The sequence below is a fragment of the Amblyraja radiata genome, chromosome 9 (genome assembly GCF_010909765.2).
Source record: "Amblyraja radiata isolate CabotCenter1 chromosome 9, sAmbRad1.1.pri, whole genome shotgun sequence".
Classification (NCBI taxonomy): domain Eukaryota; kingdom Metazoa; phylum Chordata; class Chondrichthyes; order Rajiformes; family Rajidae; genus Amblyraja; species Amblyraja radiata.
This window is the reverse complement of record NC_045964.1, coordinates 26,749,051-26,774,196: the sequence shown is the minus strand read 5'-3', so window position 1 is coordinate 26,774,196 and position 25,146 is coordinate 26,749,051. Positions and strand designations below refer to the sequence as shown.

The following is a 25,146-nucleotide window of genomic DNA, read 5'->3' as shown; positions in this document are numbered from 1 at the left end:
GATTTTTGAATTCTCCATTTTACTTCGGAGTCACGTGAGTGACTACGTGAAGACCCCGTCCAGCACGCATGCGCGACATAGCGTCTCATGCAGTGCAACAGCGACGAACGGGAGTACAGGCACTCCCGCTGGAAGTTTAAAAAACGGGACCTCCAGGTAAGGCACTTACTCTGAGGTCGTGTTTTCGAAACCCTTGTTCTTGTTTGTACACTCACAGGATGAACAAGGGAAAACAAGCAAGAAAGGTCGTTCCCCGTTCGACTCCGACGGAACAGGAGAGTTCCATCAGTGGGGGGCGACCGGTGGCACTTGGACCACACACGCTGCGGTCCACAGTCACCGACACCAATTCCGAGCCGAGCCCAGCACCGCTAGCACAGCCTGAACAACAGCAGTGGGCTGGAGGTAAGGCAAAACGGACCGGCCAGTATACTCAGATGAGTCCGGTATGGAAGACTCACCGAATGGAGAAGCTCATGGCGCAAATGTTCCAGCAAGACTTGCTCCGGGAGATGGGGCAAGCTCGCCAAGGGAGCACAGGCACTCCCGCTCCAGTGCACTACCACGCACTGGCCATCGCATCACCCTCAGCAGAGGGGAGCGTTGGCGACCAGGACTGGGCTGGTCCAGAACAGGGGTCACTGGCTGAAGATATCGGGAGTATGCACGGGGTACAGGAACAGGAAGAGCTGCTGGGAGTGGTGAACCGCTACGTGGCAACACCGCGAGCGGGGTGGCCGTTACAGCCGAAACTGGCGGCCAGCATTGACTACCTGTCATTTAAACCACTGCAAGAACAGGTAGTCAATGAGGCGTTGGACCTCTACACTCCTCCTGAAAACTGCATTTTGCTAAATGTACCTGCTGTCAACAGCCAAATCTGGGGGTACATTGGGCAGGGTATCAGAACCCAAGAATTGAAACTGCAGCGAATATTGAAGCTCCTGACGTCGGCTATCACCTCCTATGCTCGTTCCGTGGACGGGGTAGACATGACAACTAATCAGCAAGATACCCTGGCTCTACTGTGTAACACACAGTACGAGATTAACAACCTCCGTAAGGAAGCAATAAGACCTGCCCTCAATCCGAAATTCACAGGACTGTGCAGAACACCGGCCTCAGAACCACAGATCCTGCTATTTGGCAAGGACTTGCCCAAACAAGTCAAAGACCTGGATGAGGAATCCAAAGCATTTGGCCTCATGAGTGCAGGACCCGGAACGAGCAGAACCACTCAACCCAGACGGCAGTACCCCATCGCATCCACCAGTCGACGTCAACCCCATGGGACTGGTGAAAGCTCGGGGCCTGCACACCATCCCCGGAAGCCTTTTTTAGGCCAGGGCCCAGAGCGGGCCCCATGGAAAATGCGCCACTCCCACACAGCACCACCCCGACAGACAAGGAACCAGAAACAGAAGAAATAAATACACCAATAACAATGGAGGTAGGTGGGTCTGGTTCCTACCAGTACATAAAAGGTGGGGGAATTGTGCTAACAGGGGGGAGACTACACCTATTCATGGAAGCATGGAGGACTATCACACTTGATAGTTATATACTTAACAGTATTCGAGGATATAAAATTGAATTTATTCAAGAAAACATGCCACCAGTTCAGCATGCACCCCAAAGGGGTTTTACCCTCTCACTAAAAGAAAAACTGGAGGGACAAGCAGAACTGGTGAGGTTACTTACAAAGGGTATCATTGAGAAATCTGAACATGAACCTTTGGAATTTGTTTCAAATATATTTACCAAAACCAAAAAAGATGGTGGATGTCGCATCATCATTGACTTAACTACATTGAATACTTTCGTTAAGTATATACACTTTAAAATGGAAACATTTGTGACTGCCAAACAACTGATTTCCAAAGGATACTTTATGGCAAGCATCGATTTAAAAGATGCCTACTATTCAGTACCTATTCACAAGGATCATCGTAGATACCTAAAATTTACCTGAATGGGGCAACAATGGCAGTTCAAATAGTTGCCTAATGGCCTAACATCAACCCCAAGACTGTTTACCAAGATACTAAAACCAGCCTTGGCAATATTAAGAAAACAAAAACATATTGTCATGGCATATCTTGATGATATTTTGATAATAGGCAAAACCATGGAATTAGCTAATTCAGCTGTATTAGCTACTAAACATTTATTTGAAACCTTGGGTTTTGTCATACATCCGGATAAATCTAAGTTGACGCCATCCACAACTATGGACTATCTGAGGTTCACAATTAACTCAGTCCACATGTCTGTAACGTTGCCAAAAGAGAAATCAGCAGAATTGGCACAAACGTGTAACAAATTAATGGTTAACAATCGACCAACCATTCGACAAGTGGCAAGAGTAATTGGGAAAATAGTAGCAGCATTTCCAGCTACCCAGTTTGGACCTTTGCACTATCAAAACTTACAAAGAGCAAAGGTGCAAGCGTTAAAACGATATGCAGGGAATTTTGACCGAACCATGAAATTGCCCATTGAAGCAATATCAGAGTTACAATGGTGGATAGAGAACATTTGGCATAGTTCCAGTCCTATCATCATCAATAACCCAACGTTAACTATATACAAACAGATGCCAGTGCTCAAGGCTGGGGAGCAACTAATATATCCAGCACAGGTGGTAGATGGACTAATCTAGAATCATCACTACTACAGAAACTAGGCATAAACTATTTGGAAATGTTGGGTGCATTCTATGGTTTAAAAGCATATTGTACAAATATGCACCATTTGCATGTTCGTTTACAGATTGATAATACCACAGTGGTGGCCTATTTTAACCATATGGGCAGGATAAAATCGATATCATGTGACAATTTGGTCAACACAATCTGGCAATGGCGTGTCGATAAACATATTTGGCTATCAGCAACTTACCTACCAGGTAAGCTAAATACAGTGGCAGACACCAGGTCACGCAAGTTTAATGATAACACCGAATGGATGTTAAATCCCAAAGTATTTGCTGAAATTACAAAGCAATATGGCACACCAGATATCGATCTCTTTGCATCCCAACTGAATCACCAGGTACCGATGTATGTCGCTTGGGAACCAGACCCTGAGGCAGCGGCGATGGATGCATTCGCGCTGGACTAGGGGAACTATTTTTTCTATGCCTTTCCCCCCCTTCTGCCTCATCAGTCAGGTACTACGCAAAATACAGATGGACTCTGCTTCAGGCATCTTGGTAGTACCCGACTGGCCTACACAGCCATGGTTCCCAGTGGTCCTTGACAGGGTCATTGAAACACCAATGACCATTCCCAGTGGGCCAGATCTACTGATTCACCCTGTGTCAGGTGAAAGTCACCCATGCCATGACAGAATTAACCTACTGGGTTGCAGATTCTAAAAAAACCTTTGCTGGACCTGGGATTGTCAAACAGGACCATGGACACGATGACAGCATCTCACCGACTTTCCACCAAGAAACAATACCTCTCGAGCATAAGAAAATGGGAAACATACTGCTCGAGAACAGGGACAACCTACTCATCAACCACCATAACACATGTACTGGAGTTCCTGGCCAGCCTTCACCATGATGAAGGTCTGAGCTATAGCGCTATAAATTGTGCTAGAAGTGCACTGTCAGCCTACCTAAGACAGGCACCAGGACAACAGGCCATAGGGTCTCATCCGCTGGTGATCAAATTAATGAGAGGGATCTTCAATTAAAACCTCCCAAGACCTAGGTATACCAAGATCTGGGATGTCAGTGTTGTCCTGACATACCTAAGGGGATGGTCACCAGCCAGATCCCTCACTCTGGAATGAGTCATGCTGATGGCGCTAGTCTCAGCACAAAGGGTCCAGTCCCTTCACTTACTGGACAACATGGTCATAACACCAGACCAAATAACATTCTCCATTCAGGAGCTGGTAAAACAGAGCAGACCAGGAACTTCAGGTCTTATTATGGAATTCCGGGCGTACCCACCTGACCCCCGTTTATGTGTCATGACTCATTTGCTGTTATACATCAACACAACTAAAGATTCCCGAGGGAGAGAAAAAGCTCTATGGGTCAGCCACAAGAAACCATATGGTCGGGTGTCGAGCCAAACCATCTCTAGATGGCTCAAACAGGTACTGGGAGCTGCTGGAGTGGATACTGACATTTACACATCTCACTCCACCAGGGCAGCATCCACGTCGGCGGCTAAAAGAATGGACATGCCATTAGACCACATCTTGACAACAGCTGGGTGGTCCATGGAGAGAACCTTCCAAACGTTCTACGACAAGCCGTTAGCAGAACCTGTTTTATTTGCAGAAAGTATTTTGGACTCTGCAAACATATAATTTAAGCCCGGGGGAGCATTATTTTCTTTGTTATTGTTTTCAAAATAAATACCATTATTGTTTTATAAACAGATTCATGGTTGATTACGATAACATACTTCCTCCCTTGGATGACTTTGGCAGCGAGTGAAGTATGAACTGTTACACGGTTTGAAATCACAGAGCTTTAAAATCTTCACGTAGTCACTCACGTGACTCCGAAGTAAAATAGTAAGATTAAACAAGAACTTACCAGTTTGATCTGTATTTTATGAGGAGTTACGATGAGGGATTACGTGCCCTCCGCTCCCACCCTCAATTATAGAGATCAACTGGTAACTTAGTTCTCCTTATCTTTACTATGTTTATTTCAATTACTGTGTTGTTTCTGTGATTCCACACCGCTGCTTTGAAGTATGTCTCGCATGCGTGCTGGACGGGGTCTTCACGTAATCCCTCATCGTAACTCCTCATAAAATACAGATCAAACTTCAAACTGGTAAGTTCTCGTTTAATCTTACATTTGTAGACACTCCACATTATATATTTCTTCATACATTTTTCTTGTATGTATGTGTTATGAAATTAAGTGATATGAACATGCCAAATATTTTATGGAGAGGATTTTTGGGAGGAACATTTCAAGTTTTTTGTGTAATTAGGCTATATATAAAAAACCCCACTAAATTTTTACTCGCAACATAAAAATAACATAATCTTTTAATTACATAGAATACACTAATCTTTTATTTACACATGGAACAGAATGTCCTCTGTTACTTAGATGTTTGTGGTAATAAAATTGACCAGCAATACATAGCTAAAGATTTCTTTATTTTGCTTTTTTTTTTTATTGCATTAAGGGCTCTATCAAAAGATGTCACATCAGTGCCACGAAGACAAAATCTCTGAGGGTAACTATCGTTGCTCTGATATTTGTGTAAAAAGAAAAATACGTGATTAACCATTACCATTAAATGGTGCCAGATACAGATAAAATTAATTTAAATTATTATGTATAATGCACATTAATTCATTTGCTAATTGGGAGGGACTTGTGATGAATTTAACTAAACGATTTAACAATGACCATTTCTGACTGAGTTGTGCGTGACTCATGGTGGATGGCACAAACTGTTTTGTGCAAAACACACTGTTAATGATAAAGAAGGACAAGTAGACAATGCCAGCTCATAGAAGGTAAAACATTCAAATTAGTAATAAACCATAAATAATAAATTCCAAAATTGTTAGCTGTTAGTGATTTTATTAGCCTTCTAGATTATTAAAAAATATATACACATACGATATATACATAGTACAGGAATCAATACAGGCAATTATTTCATAGATTAGAATTCATATTATTCCTTATCACATACTTAGAATATCTCCAAACCACTAGCAAATAGTTTTTGGAATTATGGTTTTGTTTTCAGTAAAGACAGCAGATAATTTGAAGATGCTATAAATGACATGCTAATATAGAAACATAGAAAATAGGTGCATGGAGGAGGCCATTCGGCCCTTCGAGCCAGCACTGCCATTCGATATGATCATGTCTGATCATCCACAGTACCCCTTTCTGGCTTTTTCCCCATATCCCTTGATTCCCTTAGCCCTAAGAGCTAAATCCAACCCTCTCCTGCATCTACTTTGTGCAATCCTCTAGAAATTTTATATATTTCTATAAGATCCCCACTCATCTTTCTAAATTTCAGTGAATACAAGCCCAGTCGACCCATTCTTTCATCCGTTTGGGAGGTTTAGTGATTATGGTTGAGTCAGCAAGTTGACCTGAAAATTTCTAATCTTTGCATGGAGATCTTTTACATCAGCCTCCATAGGTAGCTGGTTTGATTTCTTATTGAAAGCTTAACACATTTGACAATTTTCATGTTAAATTTGTGCTTCTTATGAATGTGTTTTGCAGTAAAAATACCATCTGAAAACATATTAATACGATTAATATTTCATGTTACTTAATGAAAGGAAAAAACTTTCACTAATATATTGTAGAATATTAAAACATTGTCTGCAATCAAATTAATGCAAAGTTAGAAATATCTATCTAAAAATTCCTTAAAAGTTTGATTCTGATGGGACCCCATTAAAGTGTTGTAATTCGCAAAAAAATGACCACGCGCTCTTTTTTTCTGGAATTATGGTGCTGTCTTTCACAAATTACAGTGATAAATCAAGATAATCCCTTTGTAATTCAATTCTTCTGGAATTATTGTACTCTGTTCTGGGTTTTTTTTTAAACCTACTTCCTGTCATGCCTCACTTAAGAAGTGCCTGTATAAACTTTTTATGGTGTAATAACAGTTTCCCATGTGATGTTGTTGGAGTGTTTTAGTTTTGTGTCATTTAGCTTTGCAACCTATGGGTCTGTACCCCAATCACTTCAACCATACCTGCTTCCAAACCTCAACTGTGCAATAACTAACATTAATGTGTTGTATAAAAATATTGTATAACTTAAAATCAATAAACTATTTTCTTCTGTATGTAATGAGCTCTTCATTTGCAGCTGGAAGAAAATGGACCAGTTGTGGAACAATTGCATTAGATCTGCTCGCGATAATTCTCAGAAGACTATTAGGTTTTATAATATTCTTAAACGTGATTTTATAATGTGCTTACAAGAATTTTATGTTTTCCGATGCAGTTTTAATACCATTCAAATTTTAAAGCCTGCTTACAAGGAGTTGATTTTGTATGTTTTGCTTAAGGTGCATGTGATGGTTTGACTCTTAATATAAAATATTAGTTTGATATTGAATAGTTGGAAAACAGAATCCAATCTGTATCAGAATTATTATTGATATTTATGATTTCATTACCTGTTTTATTTTAAGATTATATATACCATGTAATTTTACATAATGGGTGAGGCATTTGAAATGTTACCTCATTTTGCACACTGTCGATTCAATGCAGAGTGTAAACATAGCACTAATGTTAATCTGTGTTATTTACTTTAATCTTCCTGCTTTCTAGAGGTTTATGATAAAGGTAAGCTAATTTGCTATTTCAGCTTGAGGCCCTTTAAAAATAATACCAGTTACCTGTGCTGTGTTTACATTTCGTGTTACAATCTTGCACTTCTGCCAAAAATTACAGTCAGGGCTGATTCAAACATTTTTTGGAATGTCAGCAAAGGAAGGCTGTGATCTTTGCATCTGAAAACATATGTTCAAATTTTACTTCTCTCCTTTCAGCATATATGCTTTTGATAATTTGCTGCCTGTAATCACTTACACAATTGTAATTGAAAACAAAATAAAATAAACTGCAGTAAATGTAGATTAATATTGTGACAAAAGAGGTTTGTCATGCAATGCAAAGGGAAATAAAAATAGAAACTTAGAGTCAAAGAGTGATACAGTGTGGAAACAGACCCATCGGCCAAACCTGCCCACACCAGCCAACATGTCCCAGCTACATTAGTCCCATCTCCCTGTGTTTGGTCCATATCCCTCCAAACCTGTCCTATCCATGTACCTGTCTAACTGTTTCTTATATGTTGGGATAGTCCCTGCCTCAATTACATCATCTGGCAGCTTGTTCCATACATCCATGTGTGAGAAAGTTACCCCTCAGATTCCTGTTAAATCTTTTCCCCTTAACCTTATACCCGTATCATCTGGTCCTCGATTCACCTACCCTGGGTGAGAGACTCTATTCCTCTCATGATTTTATACACCTCAATAAGATCACCCCTCATCCTCCTGCGCTCCAAGGAATGGAGTCCCAGCCTACTCAGCCTCTCCCTATAGCTCAGACCCTCTAGCCCTGGCAATATCCTTGTATATCTTCTCTGTACCCTTTCCAGCTTGACAACATATTTTCTATAACATGGTGCCCAGGCCTGAACACAATACTCTAAATGTGGCCTCATCAACGTCTTGTACAACTAAATATTATAATGGAGCAAAATGTCAGAAGTAAGTGAGAAGTAATTTATTTAAATCCAAAAATGGGTTACATTTGGAAAAAAAAGGCAATCAGCAGCAGTGAAATTCCTTCTTTGCCATATTAGCTGGTTCTTTCTGATATACAAAGTGCAGATGTTTCTATTTCTTCTCTCATAGTGCCTGCTATATATAGATTTCCACATTCCTTAGATTGTAGTGACTCCATTACCGATGCATTATAACTCATAAATAATATAAACTTATGTTTCTCATCACTTCATGGAAATGGGGAGAAAGGTGTAAAATCAGAGAATCAGCAGAGATCTAATCATTATGCTTCTTAATGGAAATAGAATGCAATACAATACAATACAATACAATACGGTTTATTTGTCACATTGCACATAAAGTGCAAGTGAAATGAATATGTCAGCAGCGTTCAGAGACCTGTGCTTCAGTCAGCTGGGCTTTGCTAATGGTAAGTTAATGGTATCCCTACTAAAGGAAAACAATTAGAAACAACAAAGGGAATTTGGTGAATGTGTTAGCTGCTCAGTCTCACTGAGTTCTTTGAGGTAGCGACAGAGGGAGTAGATAATGGAATTTCATCTGGTTGAATTTATCCAGATTTCCAAAATTTGTTTAATGAACTGTGATTAAAAATACATTAAAGAAGGTCAGACCATGCAAAGTTGGGGACAAGTACCAGATAGTAGTAAGCTACAAGACAGAAACAAACAATGGAGGTAAATAGGATCATACAAAACGAATCGAGAGGAGAAAGACATTTGATTCACTGTGTCAGCTGTAAAAAAGCTACCTAACCTATTCCCACCTAATACTTACAGCCCTTCAGTTCTTAAAATACATATCCGAATATTATTTTAAATGTGATTATGATTCATATCCCCAGTGTCCTTTCAGGCAGTGAGTTCCAAATTCCTAAAACTGATTGAAAAGATTTTGTCTTCATCTCATTTCTATACCTTCTACCAATTCTGCTAAATCTATTTCTCCTGGCTTTTGACCCCTACATTAATTTCTGGTTATTTACCATATCCAGGGTCCTCATAATTTCATATACTTGACTAAACTCCTCATTTTCCTCAATCCCAAAGCTCCAGACACTCAATTTTTCCTCATAATTGCAGTTTTTGATTATTGGCAATTTTCTCCACTCTTGGCAACTTCCTCAAAAATGTCCCTTGCACCCGCTCCAGTGCATTCACTTGGTAGTCAGACTGTCGCTTGACTGATGCTATGGATAGTTTTAGCATAAGCTCTTCACTCTACGTGCTCTAGAACCCTGTTCTACACATTGTCTAATAAAGGAAAGGATAATACATGTTTTTTATAATCATCTCATTGAACTGTTTTGGTATATTTAATATCTATGGACAGGCTGTTCAAGGCCCTTTGATATTAGTTACCTCTAATTAGATAATTCAATGTTCATATTGTTAGATTGTAAGCTACCTGAGTGCAGAATTGGGTGCTGTTCCTCCAGTTTGCATGTGGCTTCACTCTGGCAATGGAGGAGGCCCAGGACAGAAAGTCTAGTATAGGACTGGAAAGGAAAATTAAATGGTTAGCAACCAGGAGATCCAATAGGCCATGCAGGACTGAGCGCAAGTGTTCGGCTCAACTGGTTTGAAACTATTAGGTTCATGTCTGTCTTCCTTTTTAAACACGTACAACTTCGTTAGGCTTCTGTCCACTAGCTAAAGAAGATTTCCTGAATGCACTCTTTTCGACCGAGGCTGTCCAGCAATTAGAATCTCCCATTGTTACTGGCCAAATTCTTTCACACTTGCTGGAAACATGGCAATAAATGTATGCTTGTATCTCCCTTGCACTGTGTGGCACACACCCAACAGTCTGTTTGCCTCTTTTTTGTTATTCAGTTCAATTTATACAACCCTATTGGATGATTCTCCTGTAATATCATCCCTTCACAGAGCAGTGTTTATGTCTTTGATCAGTACTGCCACCAATCCCCTTCCGTTTTTTATCATGTTATATAACCCTGTGTACAAACACATTTTCATTAATGCTATATCAGTGTCCCCCAGCCATCCTCTCTATTTTTTAATCTAATATCTGAAACAGTAATAAAATCACTGAATGCTATTTAACAAGATTAGATTATGATGGCCACTTTGGGGTTCTGATATTACACGACACAGTAATCCCTTGTGTAATTCACATGCTCTGCACCAATGTGGCCAACAGAAAATAATTTTATTGTTTGGTGTACATGCACAAAAAATAATTCTTAGTTGGAAAAAGCAATCTGGTTTTAGCTTATGATGAGTTTCCAATTCGGTAACTGGTATATTTTTATTGGATTGTTAATTGGAAATTAATGACTTTAAGCATTAATCATTTTGTGATATTTAACAATGACTTCTGACAATGTTGTTTTATCCCACTATAGTTCCTGAGGTTTTGTTTTTAATAACTGACTAAGTTTGTTGAATTCTTGTTAACACCATTTGCAGCAGATTGCCCTATTTTTTACACATGGAATGGGTGCTCAAAATGTCATTTTGCCACCTGAGCTAATGTTTACACAGAATTTCGGGAAAGTTTTCTTTAGCCTAACAGGCTCACACTTGATGGTTAAACCTCAGGTAATGTTGATGTTTCTTGGAAAGTAATATGCTCCCTTTACTTATAGGCAGCTCAAGGGGGCGGACACAGAACCCTTCTTTATGGCCATGCTATTCTTCTCCGGCACACATATAGTGGAATGGTACGTATAGGGATAAAATCAACGTGAATTAAGTTAACAGAAAAATTAATGTTGAAGCATTATGTTGAGTGTTGGAATAGTCATAAAGAGTGGAAACAGGGCCTTCAGCCCAACATGCCCACATATGTGTCAGAATAGCTGCAAGAGAAACAAAACCAGTTTAAGGGTGGCACAGTGGTGCAGCAGTAGAGTTGCTAACTTATAGTGCCAGAAACCTATGTTCTATCCTGACTACATAGGTTTTACCCATTCTCCCTGTGACTGCATGGGTTTTCTCCAGATGCTCCGGTTTCCTCCCACTTTCCAAAGACATGCAGTTGTGTAGGTTAATTGGCTTCTGTAAATTATTCCTAGTGCGTAGTGGGGTAACATAGATCAGGTGTACTAGTGATTGTTGGTCGGCTTGGACTCAGTGGGCTAAAAGGCCTGTTTTCACGCTGTATCTCTAAACTAAACTAAATTTTCAAGTTCTTGTTGCTCACTATCTTATACAAAATTAATTGTGAGAAATAGAAATTCGGTTTGAATCTTATCATCTGAGAACTGGGAGAGGAAGTGAAGAAATAGGATGAAGCTAAACATAATTGAGTCATCTTAAAATTTGGGGGAATGGGAATCAATGGAGGACTGGAACACAGCAAAGAAAATGAGAGATTTACTTTATGTGCATTGGAAGTCTTTAAATGTTTTTGAACTTCCTAAGATACGGGCATATGCTATCAAATGATTTGAATTATGAAAGCATACAATAACCTGGATTTTGAAGATGTGATGATGGTGAAGTTGTCAGAGTTGCTCGACATTGACAGCAATTCCTATCAGTAATCAGCTGGTTTATTATTGGGAGAACTGTTTTACAGCCTTGCATAAAATATTTTGAAGGCAATAAATTAACATGAACTCTGTAATTTTCCTATATTCTCTATTTCAAATATCCTTGATTTAATGATCTACCCCTGCTCTCACACCCTCGTCATTTAATAAATATCACAGTAATAGTTGATGTATGTTTTGAATTATTATTGTCGTTTGTACCAATAAGCAGTGAGAAACTTTGTGTGATATCCAAGCATATCATAACTTGCATGAGTACAATCAAACCATACTGTATGTGGGTACAACAAATATTGCAAAAGGGAAAGGAAATATAGTACAGAAGATAGTGATGCAGCTAAAGAGAAAGTGACGATAAGTGCTTGGGCTGCAACGAGGTAGGTTGGGAGATCAGGAATTCATACTTAGCATAAACGAGGTCCGTTCAAGAGTCTGATAACGGCAGGGAAACTGTTATTTTTGAATATGGTAATATGTGCTTTCCAGTTTTTTTTTTCTTCCACCCAGAGGCAGAGGGGAGAAGAGAGAATGTCAGTGGTCCTTGAATATATTGGCTGCTTTCCCGAAGGCAATGTGGTATAGATAGAGTCGATGGAAGGAGAAGCTGATGTCCATGATGGACTGGGCTGCATTCACAATGTTCTGCAATTTCTTGTGGTCTTGGTAGAATAGTTGCCATACCAATGGAAAGCTTGCAGTTCTGCAGGATTATGATAACTTGAGTGAAAAATGCTGCACAGTTTGAAAATCATGTGAATTATCAAGAATCGACACTGGCATGAATCAATCTGGTTAGACTATTATCAAGATTAATACTTTCACCTTATATTTCAGACAGATAAGTAAATAAATTCAGTGACGTGCGGTGAGGTCAATGGCTGGGGAGGCACTGGCTAGTATCAGTGGCCCTGTATTGATCACCGCGTCTCCCCGGGGAGAGAGAGGGGTGGAGCCGGGGCTGTGTGCGTGAAGCACGGCGACTGGAGGGGCGGGAACGTTGCCCCGGGACCGTGAGGGAACGACCCACCTCCTCCTCTCCCCCTTCTCCATTCCCGCTCACACACCCCTCCCTGTCTACCCCCTGCTTCCCCCTCCACCCCTCTACTCTCTCTCCACCCCTCTCTCCCCCCTCCACCCGGGGTAGATCTACCCAAGCCGAGAGTACATTACTCCAGCGCGGGGCCCCCTTGGGCGCGGGGCCCAATTGGGACCTCTCAGCGATCCAGAGCCTCCAAATTGGCCACTACAAATCAACTAATCAACCTACCAGTCAGCGTCATCCGTGGCTGGAAAGTCAGCACCGCCAGCGGTGGAATCCAGTGCTGCGCCGCCGCTGCTGAAGCTAGCTAACGTGGAGGGAGAGTGAGATAGTGTCAATTATGTGGGCTGAGCCTACGTAATTAACGCTCGCTCTCCCTCCACTGGGCTCAAGACTCGCCCCCTCAGCGAGGCAGATGTGATCGCTGCCTCCCCTGGTGCTTTTTCATTGCAGTTTTATGACGAGACCAGCGAGCCTAAATTTAATATATTTATACGTGAAATAAGCTACCTGGACTATGGAAGGCGAGGACATGTAATGAAGGGGTTTACAAACATTACATTGGTGACATACAGAGAGATAGTAACAGGCACACGCTTATTGCACACGCTCCATCCAGTTTCTGAGGGGTTGCGGAATCAGAGGGGAGGCTCAGCTCGTCGCTGCCTCACCTCTCATCTCTCCCTGTATTTGCAGCCGAGCTGCGCAAATTTGGTGATTTTGACTATAAAAAATGATTAGATTCATATAGAAATGACATTTATAACACAGGTCAGTGGAAAAATCTTTATATTTATTTTATTTTATTATTATTTTTCTTTCCTTTTCTTAACAGCTATTTTCATTGGGAGTATGACAGATGAGGCTCTGTCTCCCCTGCCTCCCCTGACCGCACGTCCCTGAATAAATTGTATGTTCTATTTACCTTCTGGCATAAATCTACAAACTGCAAAACTTCCGTTTCTGTTCTGAGAGCAATCTGAGCTTTTCATGGCAGCTTGAGGGAATGTCATTTCTTGAAACTGACTTAAAATCGCCTCTTTTCAGTATTTGTCTTGTTTGACAACAACAAGATCTTTGACAGACAAACTGGCTTTTGATGTTGGTCTGCAAGAAAATTCAACAGGTAAGGCAATATGCTATTGTTTGCTATTTGTGACGATATCAATGCTGAGGAGGTTTACTAGAATGCTCTGGATTAGAGAGTTTCAGCTCCAGAGAGAGGTTGGATAGATGGATTCTTTTCTCTGGGGCATCAGAGGTTGAGGGAAGACTTGATAGAAATATATAAAATTATGTGCGGCATTGATAGGGTCGACAGTCAGAACCTTTTTCCCTTGGTGGAAATGTCCAACATTATTGAATTGAATTGAATACCTTTATTGTCATTCAGACCTTACGGTCTGAACGAAATTTCGTGCCTGCAGTCATACATACAATCATACAATAATAAACAACAATAAACACAAATTAACATCCACCACAGTGTATCCTCCAAGCACCTCCTCACTGTGGTGGAGGCAAAAATCTTAGGGTTACTGTCTCTTCCCTCCTCTTCTCCCTCTGCGCTGAGGCGATTCCCCACCGGGCGATGGTACAAACAGTCCCGCGGCTCATCGAACCCCGCAAACGGGCCGGTTCAAACACCGCGGCCCGGGGGTGGTCGAAGCTGCCGCCCTCCAGTCCAGCACACGCAGCTGCTGGCCCGCGGCTGAACCCCAGACTCAGGTCACCGCCGCCAGAACGCCGTCCCAGCCACCAGAGCACCGTTCCAGCCCCGAGCCGGATCGCCCTCACATGAGTACCGTTCTCCCTTGGGCTGGGCCACTCCGACGGGAGCGCCGTTCTCCCTTGGGCTGGGCCACTCCGACGGGAGTACCGTTCTCCCTCGGGCTGGGCCACTCTGACGGGAGCGCCGTTCCTCCCTCGGGCTGGGCCACTCCGACGGGCCACAGCCCCTCACGGGAGAGTCTCTCAGCCCCTCGCCAGGCCGCTCTCACGAGAGCGCAGTTCCAGAAGGCATAGCTATGTGAAAGGGGGAAAGTTTTATGGCGATGTGTGAGGCAAGATTTTGTGCACAGATTAGTGGGGGCCTGGAACATAGTGCCAGGTATGGTAGTGGAGGCAGATAGAATAATGGCATTTAAGAGGCTTTCAGATAAACGCAGGGAATAGAGGGATATGGATCATGTGCAGGCAGATGAGATAATTTTTAATTAACATCATGTTCAGCAAAAACTTTGTGGGCCAAAGGGCCCATTCTTGTACTGCATTTTCTATGTTAACCAATGTTCTCATAAACCGAAAATGAGTAACGAAAGCTGAGTATTCATTTAGAAGGTTTTTGTGTAAAGAACATTTTATATATTTCCTTTGTTATCAAAAGGAGGCCAATCTTTTCCCCACTGCTTGATAAGATACCGGTCGCAACAAAACAACCCTTTTATGTTGCACTGGTAAAAGTTGAGGAAGGTCTTTATAGAGTTTGTTTTATTAATTACAATAATCTTCCAAATCTAACAGTACATTTACACTTCTGGTTGAATGATTAGGTGAAGCATGTTGGTGGACTATACATCCTGCGTCAAAACAAAGATCTGAAGGAGAAAAAGTACGAATTGGTGATGACCTTATTCTGGTCAGTGTTTCATCAGAGCGTTACCTGGTGAGTAGACTTCACCCCGTTAATTTGTAATTGAGTTTATTTTTGCTTCTATAGATATAGGTGATACACATTTTTGCAACTATTTAAACAAATGCTGGAAACACTCAGGGCAGACCCATTGATATAGAAACACTTAAGATTTACAGCATGTGGTAGATTTAGATTTTCTTCATTTTAGTGATTATTTAAAACAATTGTATTCATAAAAATCAAACAATTTTAATTCTTAACTTTGAGATTTGATCCAAAGGGACATTTTGTGGAACCTGAATCATTATTAGGATATTAAAACCTAATCGTTATAGGTCTGAAGAAGGGTCTCGACCCGAAATGTCACCTATTCCTTCTCTCCAGAGATGCCTCCTGTCCCGCTGAGTTACTCCAGCATTTTATGTTTATCTTTACTTATGTTTATCTTTAGGAAGTCCAATGTAAGTTTTTTTTTGTATTTTTATGACATTTGATGGAGGATTAGGCGAGGTTTATGTTTGTAAGCATGTTACTGTCGATGCCACATTTTTGTGTATGTTTTCCTGTTTTGGTAACTGCCCACCTGATTGCAGCTGTGTTCTACTTGTAGCACCTTTCCATTTCCAATGGCACCATACAAGCAGACGCCTCCTTCATACAGACACTGTGGAATGTCCATCCCATAAGTTCAGGCAGTAATGTGGCAGAAGGTGAGGTCTTTACCAGTTTGTTTTATGTATGTAACATAAAGAATGTGATTGGGTTGTTTTATTATGCTCTGCTAAAACATATTTTTTAAATATTTTGTGTCATCACAAATATATTGGAAGTATAAATTCAGTATTTGCGATCAATATTATTATTTTAAAGTTGATGTTTAGATTATTGTTTTAATCTCAAGGACTTACTATGGGGTTAAGATGGCAGCAAGTAAAACATGAAATAACATTGTTAACATGTATGTTGTTGTTCTTAAGGGTTTCTGAATGGTGGACATGTTCTGCGAATTTTTCATGGTCATGATGAGTGTTTGACCATCCCATTTGCCGACCAGAGGGAGGAAGTACATGTGTAAGTTTCAGTACAACAACGTAACTATATATTTAATATGTTTCGGTTCGCATTCGTTCTGGTTATATTTTACTCACATTCTATTCATTCTCATTCGGACGTTTGAAAGGGAAAAAAGATCTTGTCAAGATAATTTTATTATTTTCCTGTGAGGTCAATTCTGAAGTGTAATTATATTAAATTAATTTTAAATGTTTGAAAATGCTTCTGCTTCCAAATTCTACCCATTAGGAATAAAATGGATAAACCCATCTGAATTACAGTATGAGCATATTATCGTGGTCATCTGAGCAGTACATTTTATGACCTTTAATCGAGTGCCTTAAGATTCAGGCATCAACATTGCTGTGTAACAATATGCAATACAAATCTGTTCACCACTTACATAGGTTTTAGTGGCGTATGCGCAGCACCCATGGCCTGTGCGACAACCATGCAAAAGCAGGTTTTCAATGCACCAGTCTCTGTGTGACATAGAACACCATCTTGAACAGATCCATGATTACAACTTGGATAGATCTCCTTTAAGTAATCACCCATCCTCCCTGGACCTTTCCCAGCTCCACGTGGTGACCCTAAATATATTTATGCCTTAATATATCGCAAATATAACTTTATATTATTACTGTTAACAGCACAAGAAAAGTAAATGTATTTTCATCATTTCCATTTTGTGAGACTTACCATTTAGTAATGCGTTGGCTTAAAAATACAGTAATTTGAAGACGTCACACAGCTTGCTGTCGTATCAATATTTTTGTGTTCATTAGGAAACCATCAATGGTTTAATGTTGGAAGATATGAAGTTTAATGTATGGGAAGGAACTGCAGATGCTGGTTTAAACTTCAGACAGACGCAAAATGCTGGAATAACTCAGCAGGATAGGCAGCATCTCTGGAGAGGAATGGGTGGCATTTCGGGTCGAAGGGTCTCGACCCGAAGCGTCACCCATTCCTTCTCTCCAGGGATGCTGCCTGTCCCGCTGAGTTCCTGCAGCATTTTATGTCTATCTGAAGTTTAATGTGGGTGTAAATTAAATTAACTCTACAATAATCAATAAAATATTAAATTACAAATGAGCTAGGCACTATGGAACTAGACAAAGCAGCTCCTTTCAACATTGTCAATTAGAACTTACATTTGGAAGGTGGGCTGAGCTGCAGATTTCCCATCCAAAACAGAATGAGGGTGTGCTGCAGCTTGCTGGTAATTTTTGTTCCATCAGGACAAGAATAATCTTGATAAAGATTGGCCAGTGTCTTTGGCAACCATTTTTGACTAATTATCTGTTTTAATGAATTAGAAATCATTTGGATATTTCAACATTGTTCTTATTTGGAATATGTTTGCAGAACAGTTAACTATGAAAGTGGGGAAGCAGGAATCTATGCTAGATCACTGTGGCGTGTGGAACCTCTTAGGATCAGGTAAAATAAAGATGTTTAAGCTTTTGACACTTCAAAGATTTTGATGGTTTTTCGGTCTGTGACCTGGATTTGCGGTATGAATATTCATTTCAACTTTTGCTTGATGTGTACATGCACAAGCAGCTAGAATTTTCTTGCAAAGCAGTAGCATAAATCCATTCCCTTCCAATGTTGGGCAGGCATGTTATTTTGGTATTGTCACATGTACCGAGGTACAGTGTAAAGCTTTTGTGAGACTTGTGAAGAAATGGATTGATGTATTGAAGAGACCATAGCAAGAACTGCATTAACAAAAATAAAAGGCTTATCTTCCCTTCAGGACACAAAGTGCTGGAGTAACTCAGCAGGTCAGGCAGTATCTCTGGAGCACATGGATAGGTGATGATTCAGGTTGAGACCCTTCCATAGACATTGGCTTCAGAGGAAGGAGAAAATATGAGCATACAAGAAAGGAGCAAGACCCATGGCCATTTGGGCTACTCCACTCTTCGGCGGTTTGAGTTTTCGTAGCACCACACCATTTCCTGCCTGGTCCCTAAAAAAGATCCATCTTGGCCGAGAACATAATTAATGATGCATACTCCACAACTTGATGAATTAATTTGATTTCACTTTCCACATACATTGTCTGACCTGCTGAATGACTCCAGCAGTTTCTGTTTTTACCTATCAATATTGTACGTTCTCCTTGCGAGCACATATGTTTTCTCTGGGTGCTCCTGTTTCCTCCCATATTCCAAAGATGAGCAGATTTGTGAATTAAAAGTTCTGGAAATTATTTTGTGTTGGTAAAAGTGGACCTGTCAAATTACCCATAAAGTTCTGTAAATTGCCCCCAATGTGTAGGATGCAAAACTGGGATAACATAGAACTAGTGTACAGGTGATCGTTGGTCGGCATGAACTTGGTGGGCTGAAGGGCTTGTTTCCATGTCGTATCTCTAAATCAAACTTAATCACACCAGCCTTCAGTCATTTGACTCTTTTGCAGCTCTTTTTATCATAAACAAAATAAGTGATATCTCAAGGCACATTATTTCATTAAAGAAAAATTTCTTATAAGTGAAATGTTATTAAAAATTTTAACCAATCAAAGTTCCTGAACATTCCTGATAACTTTTCTCTCTCCCCATTCAGTTGGAGCGGTAGTCACGTTAAATGGGGCCAGTCTTTCCGTCTGAGACACCTCACAACGGGTCTGTATCTGGGTTTAGTTCAGGACCAGGGTTTGGTGCTGCTGGATCCCACTAAATCTGATATCAAAGCAACATCATTCTGCTTCAGAACATCAAAGGTATGGAGAGAGAAAATGTGTTCCTTTACATAGCTTGGAATATAAGTACGGAGAAGTGAAGAACCCTCAGTGCTATTTGTTTTATTCACGTGTGTTTTTTCCATTATCATTACTATTATTAGATCACAATTATTCCTCCAAGTGTCTTTTGAGTGAATGGATAATTGTGAAGAGCTAGGAACTCAACTTTTATTCTATATCTGACCCAGGGTATTTAATTCATCTTTAAAATGCTGCCCGCCCCTGCTGAAGCTGACCTTGTAAGAATCATGACCCACAGCTCAGGGCAGGCTTGGGGAAAATGGATGTGGTGGGTGGGGGAGGTGGGGGTAGTTCGGATTGGGAGTAGCGGGTGGGATTGTTCAGGGTTTCCTCCAACAGGCCTACTTCATCTTGGCAGAAAATCCAGAGTGGGTTCCTGATCAGGCTTCAATTACATTTGTAGTTGCAGTACAGCTTTTGGGTGAGCAGCTTAGCTATTCATCCAGATGCTGAAGTCAAAATTCAAGGCAACGCATCCAAATGATTTTCTAGCAATTAAGTGCATTTTTCCCCTCCCCCTATTCTATTTTCCTGTCAAGTGCATAATATAACAATATTCCCTTTGTTTTTAGGCAAAGAGGTATATGATCTGAAAATGCAAGCAATGGTCTGTGCTTGCCCCAATTTATATATCCAATGTTACTTTCAGATAAACTAAGAGATAATGAAAATACCAGGGAAATTTGAAATTAAGCTAGGTAGTGAAAAATGTAATTGTCCTTCAAGCCTAGTGTTTGCACAGCATACTTATGACAACCTGGATTTTATGGTATTAAAAATAGCATAAAGTAATATTGTGATGCTAACCCTTTGTTATTATGTGTAAATCTCTAAGGAAAAACTGGATTTACCCCCAAAACGAGATACAGAAGGTATGGGAGTCCCTGAAATCAAGTACGGTGATGCGATTTGTATTATTCAGCATGTAGCTAGTGGCCTCTGGTTAACATATCATGCTCCAGATGCCAAATCAGCACGCCTGGGACCTTTGAAGCGGAAGGTGCGTATACTATTATAAAAGGACTGGAAAAGCTAGATGCAGGAATTTTTTTCCCAATGATGGGGGAGTCCAGAACCAGGGGCCACAGTCTAAGAATAAAGGGGAGGCCATTTAAAACTGAGATGAGAAAAAAAATTTCACCCAGAGAGTTGTGAATTTGTGGAATTCTCTGCCACAGAAGGCAGCGGAGGCCAATTCACAGGATGAATTTAAATGAGAGTTAGATAGAGCTCTAGGGGCTAGCGGGATCAAGGGATATGGGGAGAAGGCAGGCACGGGTTACTGATTGTGGATGATCAGCCATGATCACAATGAATGGCGGTGCAGGCTTGAAGGGCCAAATGGCCTCCGCCTGCACCTATTTTCTATGTATTCTATGTTTTCTATGTTCTATACTGCTTAAATGACGAAAGCAATTGATGATGGAGTTAATAAGGAATGATATGTTACACACAATTTGTGAAAGTAACAGTAATGATTCATTGATAAATATTCACGTTGCCAGTGCTAATGGTATGTATGTAGGTTATACAAATTTACACCAGAACATTGTTCTATTGTTTAAATCTGTTTTTGTAATACATTCTCCACTGAATGGATATTTTCCCCATTGTCAATGGTCTGTTCCTGTCAAACGTGCTTAGTAAATGGACAAATGGGGGTTGGTGTTTTCAAAATTGATAGGGCCTTTACAATCAGATGAATTGTATGAGGTGAAAAATCTCAGGAAAATGCTCTTCTCTTCTGCTTTCCATGACTTGTAGTGCTAGTCTGTACTTTTTTGAGCTAGTTTCCAAGAATTTCCATTGCATCAATATTTGGTTTAATAAAATTTTATTTTTGATATTTACTCACTTGAAAAAATGTTGAACAAGAATGCATTCAGAGTAAGTTCCTTGGTTTCAGGTAATATTACACCAAGAAGGACATATGGATGATGGTATAATCTTGCAACGTTGTCGAAAAGAAGAGGCACGGGCATCTCGTATTATACGAAAAACAACAATCTTATTTAATCAGTTCATCAGGTATGTCAGGGAAAATATATCATTTGTGCATTACTTTGAGCTTGCTTAAATACATCTTTCATTATTCTTCACATGTCAAAAATCTCAATTTATATTTATATTCTTTAGTCGACGTCACCATGGTAATTCAAATCTATTGGCTTCTAATTGTTCTATAACAGAATTATATATGCTCATGGAAAGGAATGCTAATCATAGTTCAAGCGGACATTAACAGCAATTTTCTGTCAACCATATCTAATTTATTCCTCTCAAATTTGATTTGTTAGAATTTAGATTTCTGCGTAGTTTCATTCCAAGAAAGCATCTACAGTATTTTGCTTTAGCATTTTATTCTATTTTATGTCTTCCTTTGGATGGGCTGTGCTTATATCACTTAAGAAATGACTCTCAGACACATTTCTGCAGGGGTCTTGATTGTCTTGGTAAAAGTGGACCCATCAAATTACCCATAAAGGAAGTTCTGGAAGCCTTGCAAGACCTGATCATTTACTTCCATCCACCAGAGGAGGATTTAAAACATGAAGACAAGCAGTACAAATTACGCTCGCTCAGAAACAGACAGAACTTATTTAAAGAAGAGGTAAGAAATAGTCATGACATTACATGTCATGGGCAGAACGGTGGCGCAGCGGTATAGTTGCTGCCTTACAGCCAATGCAGTGCCGGAGACCCGGGCTCGATCCTAAAGGGTGCTGTCTGTACGTTCGGTTTCCTCCCACACTCCAAAGACATACAGATTTGTAGGTTAATTGGCTTGGTAAATGTAAAAATCATCCCTTGTGGGTATAGGATAGTGTTAATATGCGGGGATCGCTGGTCGGCACGGATCCGGTGGGCCGAAAGATCCTGTTTCCACACTGTATCTCTAATCTAAACTAAACTAAAATTAAACTAAACTACATTGTTATTACTTCCATTTTTTTTACATTTGTCAAATTGTGAACTTCAGAACTTGCTTTCAGTGCTTGCTGCACTTTCGTCATTGTGACAATTAACTGAGTTACTCGACTATGACTATCAAGCAAAATGGACATAGTGTGTTTGTTTGGATAACAGCAGCAAAGTGTCATGTATTTCTCCATGTTGACATCATGTATTTGATTGAACTGCATAAAGTTGGACCAGTCTCTCACAGGAACTGGAACACTCTATTTGTGCATTGTGCAAGTGCTTGTGTTTTGTAAATATACATTGCTTCATATATATCATTGAGCGCACCACAGACTGGTGACATATGAAAGTCAATGGGATTCAATTACACCGGGAGCAAAAAAAATGGTTCACATTTTTACATGCATGACAAGACTCGGCTCTGCATGAGTTTCAGCAGAGAGGCGCTGATTGTGATTCAGTAGGCAGACTGTGGCAACATTCATTTATGCAATTGTAAGACAGTGCGAACAGCCACACACACACACACACACACACACACACACACACACACACACACACACACACACACACACACACACACACACACAATATCAACAACAGCATGACACAATGAGAGCACACAATCACAATCAATCACAATAATACTTTATTAGCCAAGTATGTTTTGCAACATACGAGGAATTTCATTTGCCAAGTCAGTAATACAAATAAAAAGCAATGGAACACACAAAATACATTTTAACATAAACATCCACCACAGTGACCCCTCCACATTCCTCTCTATGATGGGAGGCAAAAAAAAGTTCAGACTCTTCCCTTCTGTGCTCTCCAAAGTTCAGGGCCTCGAGCCCTCCGTTGACGAGACAATCTTGACTCCCATAGCCGGCGGCGTTTGGGCCCTCTGCATCGGAGCGATCAGCTCCTGCATTGGGGGATGTCAGCTCCCATGCACTGTCGATCGGACCCCGGGTCGGGGCTGGTCAAGCCTCTGCGTCGTTGGAGCTTCCCGACTCGGCCTCTCCCGAGACGGCAAGCTCTTGATGGTGAGTCTGCAGGCCGCGGTTGGAGTGATCCCAGGCAAGGGATCAGCTCCGATGTTAAGTCCACGCCCCACAGTGGGGCTCAAGTCAGTCCGAGGAGGCTTCCAGCTCCATCAATGGCATTGCAGCACCTTCTGAATAATTAACTGCAAACATGAGTGCAGAAGTGAATTCTGGCCAAACACTACAAAGAGTCGGATTAGGGGAATATATTGAGACGTCACTGTTTCCACAAAAGAGAGAGGAAACTATGGTGTAAGTATACTGCAAGAAGAAATCTCCTGAATTTTCTTCAAAAGTGCCCTGGAACATAGAATAGAATGCAATTTATTGTCATTCAAACCTAGGTTTGAACGAAATATAATTGAAAAACATATGGAGAATGTTGAGAATAAGCAGTAGCATATGGAGAATAAGCAGTAGAAGCAACATATTTAACAGATCGAGTTTTTAAAAAATGGGTTGCACTCTCCTACTTATTGGCACCTAAATGGTGGGCAAACTGTTTGTTGGTAATATCATTCGTTTTGTGAGGTTGGATTTTTAAGGTAGCAAGAAAGCAATGGGTCCCCAGGGATTTTCAACAGTTATTTCGAGTCCTATGCTTCATAATTATGTAAATAGGGAATCCTCTGCAGACCAGTATAACACAGAAGTAGATGTCAATGAAGACAATACAGAATAAAGGTATATCTGTTCCAGAGGGAAGCAATCCTTTCAGTTGAAATTAGATTGAAAATAAACATAACACTGTACTTCTGAAAGGACACAATCTGTCCTGTTCAGAGATGGTAAATCTGGGGAGTTTGTTACGTGATCTCCAAAAGAAAGGCTTGTGGGGATTAATTGATTACTCATTGTGTCAGAGAAAGACTGCAAAATAATGTGCTCAATTAAATGGCAATTAAACACAAAGGAAATTCAATAATTTCCTGTTGACTAGAGGTTAGTTGAAGATGAATCAAAGGAATTGAACCATGCTGAAAGAGGATGGTACCAAAAGCAGAGATGATTGAGATGATTATAAGATCAGAGTAAATCAAGCTGTCATGTATCAACATTGGTGGTACAAATTTATTCACATCCATCTCATTTAACGCACAACTCAATATTAACCAGGACAGAAAACAGTATTAATCTATCAACACGTGCAAGAGACTGTATTCTTACTTCCTTATGATTTGTCACTTCTCTGTATCATATTCAACATCAAGAAGTTCCATAATTTTCTTATTCAAAGGTAATTTATATTGATAATAGATCACATACCATTACTGACATCTTTGGGTCTGAAGTTAATTCATTGATGGCGACAATATGCATGCACGAATGAACAGTGACTCTATTTTGGTTTGACTACAGATTTGATCTTGAAACAATACAATTATTGATACAATGTCTAGATTTCCTCATGATCATTCCAGTATACGATGCAAAAGTTCCGTCGACAGACTGAGTCAAGGTAGTAATGATTTTTTGACAGGACATTCCAAAATAGCAGAATATATGAGAAACTGTCAAATTCTGAGTCGTACCAATAAAAAATATTATTGGACAGTCATGAAATTATTTAAATGAAGAGTGAAGACCATTTTACTTTGGTACAAAACAAATTGTTGTATGTGTTGATGAACAGTTCTAACATCAAAAAATGTCAGAATCACACATAGAGCATACAAGAATACTACTAGTTGCTTGTAGTTTAGTATACTTGTGGTGCTGGATCATTACTTTGAGGAAGTAATGAGTTTGTCCGGTCCATCAGCAAACAAAATCTAACTGCAAGTGTGGATTTAGACAGAGAAAACCTTTTTTAGTGAGTGTTTCTAGATTTCAATGGAAGGAGAAATCAC

General features: G+C 40.2%; 1 protein-coding gene across 5 annotated transcripts in view; it reads left to right on the top strand.

Moving 5' to 3' along the window:
* The window catches only part of ryr3 (ryanodine receptor 3), a 358,203-nt gene that overhangs the window by 70,004 nt on the left and 263,053 nt on the right, over window positions 1-25,146 (top strand). For 3 of the 5 annotated variants that reach the window (XM_033026930.1, XM_033026931.1, XM_033026929.1), the window contains exons 4-13: window positions 10,912-10,986; window positions 13,907-13,985; window positions 15,412-15,524; window positions 16,105-16,204; window positions 16,472-16,565; window positions 17,919-17,993; window positions 19,130-19,286; window positions 20,164-20,328; window positions 21,235-21,356; window positions 21,765-21,939. In XM_033026930.1, the coding sequence (XP_032882821.1) occupies window positions 10,912-10,986; window positions 13,907-13,985; window positions 15,412-15,524; window positions 16,105-16,204; window positions 16,472-16,565; window positions 17,919-17,993; window positions 19,130-19,286; window positions 20,164-20,328; window positions 21,235-21,356; window positions 21,765-21,939 (1,155 nt within the window). Of the gene's footprint in view, window positions 1-5,174; window positions 5,226-7,314; window positions 7,330-10,911; window positions 10,987-13,906; window positions 13,986-15,411; window positions 15,525-16,104; window positions 16,205-16,471; window positions 16,566-17,918; window positions 17,994-19,129; window positions 19,287-20,163; window positions 20,329-21,234; window positions 21,357-21,764; window positions 21,940-25,146 lie in introns of all 5 variants that reach the window. The other 2 variants (XM_033026926.1, XM_033026928.1) reach the window with 2 other exon arrangements.